The 9,207-nt window shown below is 44.8% G+C and overlaps 1 protein-coding gene and 1 non-coding gene across 2 annotated transcripts; both read left to right on the top strand.

Annotated features, from left to right (window-relative positions):
* Positions 1-418: 418 nt before the first annotated feature.
* Positions 419-2,248, top strand: LOC129617285 (uncharacterized). The gene is made up of 5 exons (XM_055532615.1): positions 419-848; positions 936-1,402; positions 1,474-1,698; positions 1,752-2,038; positions 2,095-2,248. The coding sequence occupies exons 1-5, from the start codon at positions 419-421 to the stop codon at positions 2,246-2,248; spliced, it is 1,563 nt and encodes a 520-aa protein (XP_055388590.1).
* A 593-nt stretch (positions 2,249-2,841) lies between these two features.
* On the top strand, positions 2,842-3,032 carry LOC129617286 (U2 spliceosomal RNA). Its single transcript, XR_008697689.1, has one exon. It is a non-coding gene; the product is annotated as a U2 spliceosomal RNA (small nuclear RNA).
* Positions 3,033-9,207: the final 6,175 nt, after the last annotated feature.

Genomic DNA, 9,207 nt, shown 5'->3' on the forward strand with positions numbered 1-9,207 from the left:
CCATAAACCCCAAGCCAGCAGGGCGTTGCCGCTTGCTTTGTGGAGGTTTAGCTGAACCAAGACCTTAACATACTTTTCCACAATACAAACCCTACCTTTCTTTCCTTTGGGAGGTTGTTTTCGTTTTTTCCTCGACTTATTAGTCTCCTCTTCCTCATCCTCGTCCTCATCTTCGTCATCTTCCTGCAGAGGTTTCATGACTCTTTAGTATCAACCTGTAAACGATGAACCAATTTTGCATGACCATGGCTCACCGCCGCAGACGCCTCTTCGAAATCTCCAGATGGCTCCTCCTCATCATCATCATCATCCGAAAACATTGGTTCCTTCTCCTCAGTCGTCATCTTGATCCAAAATACTGATCACTTGACGTGACTGGTCCGTTCTGTAATCCGTCAATGCGGTCCAGGCAACTATAATGCCATCCAACATTCGTGTTTTTTTGGACGTTGCCATCGGCAACAAGACGGGAGGAAGAATCGTGTTCGAGTTGTTCGATGATGTAGCCCCTTTGGCGGTTGAGAATTTCCGTGGTTTATGTACGGGAGAGTATGGAAACGCGAAATCCTCCCACCTTCCACTCTCATACAAAGGATGCAAGTTCTTCAAAGTTGTTCCAGGATTTGTTGTCCAATCTGGCGATTTTGAATGCAACAACGGAGACGGAGGAGAGAGTATTTATGGAGGGACGTTTAAGGACGAAAACTTTCTGAGGCGCCACGCTCAAGCAGGCGTTCTCTCAATGGCGAACAAAGGTTTTCATACCAATTCATCTCAATTCTTCGTCACATTAAAGAGAGCTCCCCAATTGGACGGGAAGCACGTTGCATTCGGACAGGTTGTACAGGGTAGGCCCCGGGTTGTTATTGTTATGCCTTTCGTATGATGGAACGTGTTGAGCCTCGTCTTTCGTATGACTGTATTTTATTTGGCAGGAATGGAAATTCTGAGGGCAATTGAGAAATGCCCGGTTGACGGTTCGAACGTTCCGAGAGTCGCGATTCAAATAACTGATTGTGGCGAACTTCCGAAACTTCCAGCTGTCCGCCGAAACGATCCAAAAGTTCAAATGAGAGACGCAATATCCCTTCTGATGGGAACATTAGAACCTTCTAAGCCTGATGAAAAGAAGGTGACGGATGCTCAAATTGGGGCCTTAAAAATCCAACAAGCTGCTCTCGCTCCAGTAATAAAAGAACAGACCAACAAGCAACCGCCTAAAATGTTAGAGGAAAGGGAGGAAGGCTCAGAAGAGTCAGATGTCGAGGAGCACCTGCCCAAAAGACGGAGGGTAGAAGAAAGTAACACTCAAGAAGTTTTGGATTTGCAGGATAGTCGTCAAAAAAAACTCCATGAATTGAGACAACGATTAAATCAAAGCAGAAATTTGAATGCGAAAGAAGTGAGTAGTAAGTAGCTATTTGGAGTATTCTAGTTTGTCAGAGATCCATTCATTCAGAAATTGTATTTCAGGTAGCAGAGGAAATGAAGGAGCAACGTCAACGAGATCCCACTGTTAAATATTTTATGAACAAAAGGAAGTTGAAACAATCCATCATTGATTTTGATAAAGCAGCACTCAGTTCTGAAGTCGTTGAGGACGAGGAGGATCAAGAAGAACAATGCGATTCTCCTAATCAAAGGAAGAAGAAGAAGAATGAACAAACGAAGGACCATTCAGGCCGTACATATTTGAACGTAGGCGCACAAATTCAACACTTTTTCAATACGGGATGTTCCGATCTTTGTAGGAAACAGCAGAGGATATTCAATGGAAGGACGACCGTTTAAAGAAAAAGAAATCAAACGCAAAAAAAGCATTTGGATGGGATGCATTTAACACTGATTCATTTTATCGAGCACATAAAAAGAGAACTCAAGATCTCCGATTGGATAATGCTGCTTATGGCCAGCAAATGCTTCAGCTAGGAGCGCATTTTTACGACCCAACTTCAGCTTTGGTGTCTGCTGAGTTTAGGCCAACAGAGGACGCCAAAGAAAGGCTGGCCCAAGAAGTTGAAAAGCAAAGCCAGAAGAGGTGGGCTCAATCATATCTGCCAAAGACAACCTCTCATGTTGATCTCGTGATTTCAGAAAAACATTCAGTCGCAGAAGGATGTACATTGAGGATGAGAATGTTGGACACATTAACGAGTACAACCGCACATTTAATAGACAACTGGAAAGGGCTTACGGTGCACAAGCAATGGAGATCAAAGCTGCTCTTGAACGTGGCACTGCTTTGTAGTCTGTAGTGTTTATTAGACTCCATTTTCTTCCCTTACTTTCCATCAAACCAGATCGACGCTGGCTCCCCCCTTCATACATTTTCGTATTTCCAAGCAAGCGGTACTAAGAAGTTCGCACGAAATCAGATTGACATAGAATTCTCAAGAATGGCATCTCCATGATTTTCACCCACTTGAAACAATGACGATGCAGAATTTGCATAGTTATCAAAGACAACGCTGATCAGGAAAGCAAACAGTTGCTGGACTTGGCAGTGTGGTGTGATCGTCAAAAGAGCGACAATCAATTGCATGCATGTATCTTGGCTGGGCATGTGTCATGTTTTTCACTCATGTTCAGGGAGGAAGAGGGTGTCCTGGGACTGTCACTCCGGGGTCGCATGTGCCGGAGGCGTAGTGCTCCAAGAGACGATTTTTTATGAAGGTAATAATTTCGTTGCAAATTGGAGTTCAAAGCTTCAAGCAGCCGTATAGGCGCTGAGCACGTATTAGGACGATAAGCGCAGGAGGTCCTGGTCCCAGAAAACTTTTTACATGGAGGCTGCTGTCTTCGTGCCAGACGTCGGAGAGGTCTTCCTGTGCCACTGTATCTCATACTTCTCGGCTTAAACGCTAAGATCATTTGTAGAAAAAGTTCTTTTCGCTGTGAGAAGCGAAATACTTCCTATTGGAAGTAATTCTCTCACACTTATTTTTTTCTGGAGGGTCAAAAGTTTGAGCTTGCTCAACTTTAGTCCAAGTGTCGGGTTGGTTTTCACTCCTACCTTTCTCGGTACATCCATATGGCCTTCGGGCTAACTGAAGTATTTCGTGTGCCGCTCTTTGAAATTTTCGTGTTTTGGTTTGAACCTCAGTCGTGCCATGGCAGGGTGGCGCGTGCTGTTCGTGTAATCCGTCATGCACTCAAGATGTCAAATATGCGTGTGAAAGGTGCATACGAGAATGTGGCGTACGAGACAATGCATTGTACTTTAGCGCATCCACCAGGTGTGGCAGCAAAAATTCGCCGCTATGAAGAGACAAAGGGCCAAGCCATCCGAACATCACACCCATTCCGGGGCGGAAAAGGATTCAGACCTCGTCCAATGCTGAAAGCTCAACTGGTCGTCACTTGAACGATCTCATTTTTAAAGGGAACTTTGATCCCAGCACTTGATTTGGTTTTGGATGACGATTTCGGATGGAATTCAACCAAAATCAATGGTGACGGAAAAGTTGAAGTGAAGCTTGTTGCGATAGCCACCAACAAATCTCCAATCTTGAAAGGGGGCCTGAGTCTTCCCGCTTGGAAGGCAGGGAAGAAGGAACTATCTCTGATGCTTCGAAGGACGATGTTGCGAAGGTACTCGCACAAAGAAATACCTGCTTGGCGGTGGCCGTCATGGACAGCGCCAGCGAGGAGGTCGAAAGCGCATGGAAAACACTGGAGGACAAATATGTTCATGTGAAGAGGGGGACTGTGGAAGATCGCGATGAAATGGATCCAAAGTTCATACCGATGTTCGATTCAATTTTTTGTTCTGCTTATGAAGATGCAGTAACGACTACAACAAAGACGACAACAACAACGACAACAACAACAACGACCACAACAACAACGACAACAACAACAACGACAACAACAACGACAACAATAACTACGACGACAACAATAACTACGACGACAACAACGACAACAACGACGACGACAACCACTACAACTACAACAACCCCAGCAACTATAACAATTGCCACTGCATCCTCTGCAACCAAATCAGGCTGTCGGGGCTGCAGCTGGAGGAGTGGCTGCTTGGGCCGCATTGGCCGGATTGGGTGCTGCAGTGTACCATTATCGAAGCTCCAAAACAGACGATCTTATTGAGTACGACTGGGACAGAGATGAGCCTCATCATGACATTGAAGAGCATGAGATTCGCATCGATCTGTCTTCCAATCAAAGTTTTTCTACTTGAAACTGACTGGTCTAACTAACAGGTCTTTTAATTATCGCCCCATTTGTGAATGTGCATGTCTCCTTTCGTAAGCTGTGCCGCAATCGTTTTTCGTGTTATCGCTTTTTGTTGTCGAAGCAAGAAAACTGCTTGACAAACTCGGCATAAAGTTGAGTGAGCAGCTAAGAAGTTCAGCTGCTTCCTTCAGTGATAACCTTCTTTAGACTCTTCATGAATACACAACAGGGTGCTGAGATCAACTTTTGTACCAGAGGAAACATTTTCCGACTGACAGCCTTACTACTAAAGCAACTGCTGATGCATTGCTATCAGCGTCACCCAAGGTTTTGTGGGGCTAGACAAGCACACTTCCAACTTTCCAATGACTTCGGCCCGCCAACTAGTAGTTGAGCAGAAATGACCACGGCGGAATGGACAGAGTTGAAGATCATCCGGTCGAGCTCAGAACGTGTAGATTTCAGGCGTGTTAAAGTGAATGGTGGCAAGTTCATGTGTATTCAAGCTGAAAGCATCCATGTGCGGTGTCCGATATTTCTGCCATTCTGTTGTATTGGGAAACTCACAAAACCAGGAAACCAACAGAAACTAATTCAAGAGGAAGTTTCAACAACAAAGTTCGAACAAGTTGTTGTGACCACTGATATGCACCTAGACACGCCACCCGGTGAAGTTCTTGGGAAATGCCGCTTGCTCATAGACATGAATAGGATTCTACAGGTGATAAATGGAGATATTCGGCAGACACCTCCAAAAACGCTCTATAGTGGGAAGGGTAATTCCTTTCTTTGGGCTACCTGGCATCCAAAAACTCGTTTACATCCTTTTACGCGATTGTTCGCGCTCTCTTTCGGCCATCGCCGCGCGTATCGATGAATCCATCATGAAGAATGGAACTTCTTCGTCGCTTTCATCCCTGTGCTTGCGTCTTTCGTCCCCGTCATGACGTCTTCCGTCGGAGCGATGCTTTTCAGGTCGATGGCTATGGCGGTGTCGTTCCTTCCGTTCTGACCCGCGCTTCAATCGCGAGCGGCTCCTGTGGTGCCTGCTATCGTGCCGTTCGTCACGTTCCTCCGACGAAGAACTTGGTCGGCGTTCTGAGAAACCAATTATTTAAGACTCGACCGGAAAGGACTCGAAACGTACGTTTCTTTTTGTGGGAGCTACGCTTCCGCTTCTGATGTTCATCCGAATCGCTGGAACTAACATCTGATGATGAAGAGCGACGGCGTGGAGTTCTCCCTCTTCCCTTATGACTCGACGATTCGCGTTTTTCTGATTTTCGGAGATGGCTTGCCATTTTTTTCAATTTTCTAGAAGAATTTCATCAAATCGTTTTCGAAAAAACCCGCCTCGCGAGAAAAACGAAGACGGGAAGAGAAAGAGGCCATGAAGATAGATCAGGATAAGCAACAGATATGAAAATCAGGATAAGCAACAGATATGAAAATCAGGATAAGCAACAGATGTGCAGCATTGTCACACAATTCAACAGCATGGGTGAAGTAGGACTCACTTCGAATCCTCTTTCATTCTTTGTTTTCTTTCTTTTTCGAGTTGCCTTTGATAGTCTTCTTGTAGCTCTTCCTGGAATTTCTCCGCCATTTCGGCATCATAATGGGTTCGTACTTTGGTCCCACTGTACCTTAATAAATTGAAATATTGACTGAAAAAGAGGCTTCTGAGTATGTAGTGAAGTTGCTGTACTCACTCTTTGACGCTTTCGTCTGCCGCCATCTATATGTGACTACTGCTGCTTGCAAGGTCCAGCACATCCTTACTGTCCCGAATTATTGAAAGACACTTGTACGCAATATTACAGGCGTTCAGGTTGTATACAACAAATATTCAAGCAAATAAAAATAGAGTTCATATATTAGTTTCTAAAATTGTTCTTCGGGACAATAGCCCGGATTTTTGGTGACGATCACCGAATTTCCGTCCCGATACAATTGGAGTGGAGACTTCCGCAGATCCAGAAGAACCAGAAGACCCACTCGACGTTTGAGAGATTTGTGTCTGGAACCTCCTGGATGTCCCAGTTGCTTCATTCTGTTCTGAACCGCTTCTCCGCTGTCTCTGAGGAGATTGGTATCGAGTGATTCCCATGCGCCTCCCTTCATCGAGATCTCGATGAGACGAAGCGTCACGCTTCATTTGTGGATAGTCAGGCACCTCCGGTCTTCTTGGAATTGTCGAAACAAGTGGAAGGTTTGATCTGGAGGACCGTAATGTGGTTGCGAGGTTCGTCGAGGACTTTCTGTCTGATTCTGTCAAGTTCGTCGACGACTTTGCCAAGTCAAGGACTTTCCGCTTGCTAAGTTTGTCAAAGGACTTTCCGGCTGCCAAGTTTGTCAAGGACTTTCCGGCTGTGAGTGACCAGCCCGGTGTTTCAGGACATCGGACCGCATCGTATCGAGGTGGCTGGCTGGCGTTTCGTTGTTTAATTTGTTGATAGCGTCGAGGTGTCTTGCTACGTTCTCGATCCCCACCATTTCCAAACAGAAAGAGTACCTGATTTTGCTGGAGGTCTGCCTGGAAAAACTCTTCTGTGTCAGCCAGCGACGCCATTGGAAGAAGCGCCATGATTGATTGAATGTGTCCACCGTTCTTCATTTTTCGTTAACAAAAAAATCTAGCAGACCACATGGACACTCCGGCCCGGACGTTCGGTGTGCATGTATTCGTGCGTCAGGGCTCTTTCGTCAAATGTGCATGAATGAGCTCCAAAATGTTCAGAGGAAGATTGAATAGAGATGCTTCGCCGGGTGTCCACTTCTCAGTCTCATGACATAGCATGCTGTCACTTTGGGGGCTATCCTCGTGTTCATAAATCGGCGCATCGTCAGACAACGAGCTCGCGTTGCTGCAATGTTTCCTGTTCCTCCATTCCATATCTCTCGCTAACCATCGAATCAATGAGACGTCGTCGCTTACGAGAAATCGTTGTTTCAGACTTAAAGCCTGAAAGGAAAACGTTGAGACTGACTGGCAGGTGGATATCTTACAGTGTTCAATGCGCACTCATTATAGGCCTGAAATGATCAACGTGACGACGTCTTAGAACAATTTCTTACCCAAAAGACAATTTGTTCGTTTAATCTCTCTTTGTGACAGAACGAACAACGTCGTGGCAATTGGTGCAGACTACGACTCTGTCCAAGGTGCATGAGGATGCTCGAATTCGACACATCTTTGCAACACGGCAACAAGGAATAGAAGACGTTATTCTGAAAGCCCAAATAGAAGATCAAAAATAATGAAAAATAACAAAATGTACATGGAACTTACATCTTTGAGATAATTTGCAAGTGTTCTTTCTATTCCTGAGTTGCTGTTCTTCGACAAGAAGGGAGACTCGAAAACAGTAAATTCTTCATATTCTAGAAGCTGATGAATTAGGGCAAATGTCTCATAGCGAATCGAGGGTGGACTGCTGAATTCTTTTGGGGTGATATTAACAGCGCTAGCAATAACCAGCGACCAAGGGCACGAACGGATGAGGTGGTCCTTAAGAAAATGAAAATAGAATGTAGAAAGAATGAAGAAGATAAAATGGCTCACCTGTCTTTCAGAGTTAATCAATTCAGTCGCGAGGCAATTGAATACACGCAACCTCAAAGATCCTTTGGCCCTCTCGATAACAACTTTGAAAAAGTCGTTTCGGAAAAGCATTTCAAAGAGCGTTTCGTCTGAATTGAACAAAGAAGACATTTTCGTTATGTTGTGAAATCACACTCATCTGTTGGACGCACCATTTGTCGATTCTTCAACGAGGCAAGACAAAATATTCAATACCCGTGTTCTGACATTTGCCATTTCTCCAACATAGAGCTTCGGTTGTTGTTCTTGTTGGTCTGATCGACGAGAATTCGTTTTTTCATCTTTATAAAAATTAAGCAGAGTCGCAATGAGATGCGGTCCATCAAGTTGAAGAAAAATTCTCGTGGACAGAGAATCATTTAATGTTGAATCCACCACAAGGAGGAAGGTTCCTAATAAGACACCCACATCTTCAGAAACCTCATGAAGAAAATCTTCGATGCGTGATGCAAGAACGTAACCCAGAGCTTCAAATGCCTTCAATGCTTGAATCAATGTAAAGATTCGAAGAAGGCTAGAAGGCAGCGTCAACGTTCGATTGGTTAACGAATTTCCAAAACAACGGTGAATACAAAGAAGTGGTCCACGCAGCTCCTGAAACTTCCATTCGTCTGAAATCGGAACAGCTTTGCTTACGTTTAGCGTCATGATGAACTCGTCCTTCGAAGTTTCCCATTTTAACGCTTTAGACGAACTGCGACGTCTCGTCATGTTTCGACCTCCAAGCCCATGGTCTTCTTGTTGTCCTTGAAGTGGCTCAAGGACATCCAACGAAGCCTCAATCAGGCGGGCAGACCGAAGCCGCAAAACAAAAAGAGGAATGAGCACTAGAGTTTCATGATACCGCGATGAGTGTCGGGGACTCAGATGTTCAAAGAGACGCTCCCAGCATGGTCGTCTCAAACCCCCTCCCAGAGAACAAAACTTTGCGTGGATAAAAGGATCAAGTATCAGTTCCTGTTGTTCTTGATAAAGAGCTGCAGGGTGAGTGTGTTGAATCCTGCAACAATGAATGCAGTATTCCACGATCGATTCGACCAATAGACAACAAACATGGAATTCTGAAAAACTGACCAACAAGGATTATAAAACTCTTGAAAAAGTCCAAGAGACTCAACAAGATTTTTACAAACTTGCGAGAATTTGAACAATCTGAATGATGCATCATTATTTGCGCGAGCTTCTTCACTTTCGAAATAGTCAATCGCGCTATGCATCCAATGAAGACATCCAATCGCCGTTTCGACTTGTTGACAACTTGCCAACGTTGCACCAATATAATCGATCGCCTGATTAAATCTCGTTGAGCTGAAAAGAAAGACGAAATTGTAAACGAGGAGTATGAATAGAACTCCCGAAGCTGTCCAATCCGCTGTTGCTGCTACCGCCCCAGCCAAACCCTCCAT

The sequence above is a fragment of the Condylostylus longicornis genome, unplaced genomic scaffold (genome assembly GCF_029603195.1).
Source record: "Condylostylus longicornis isolate FDR11 unplaced genomic scaffold, ASM2960319v2 ptg000483l, whole genome shotgun sequence".
Taxonomy (NCBI): Eukaryota; Metazoa; Arthropoda; class Insecta; order Diptera; family Dolichopodidae; genus Condylostylus; species Condylostylus longicornis.

Coding starts and splice junctions, on each gene's coding strand:
- LOC129617285 (XM_055532615.1), top strand. CDS start 419: ATGCCATCCAACATTCGTGTTTTTTTGGACGTTGCCATCGGCAACAAG. Junction 1,403..1,473: donor GAAATTTGAATGCGAAAGAA/GTGAGTAGTAAG, acceptor ATTGTATTTCAG/GTAGCAGAGGAAATGAAGGA. Junction 2,039..2,094: donor GAAAAGCAAAGCCAGAAGAG/GTGGGCTCAATC, acceptor TCGTGATTTCAG/AAAAACATTCAGTCGCAGAA.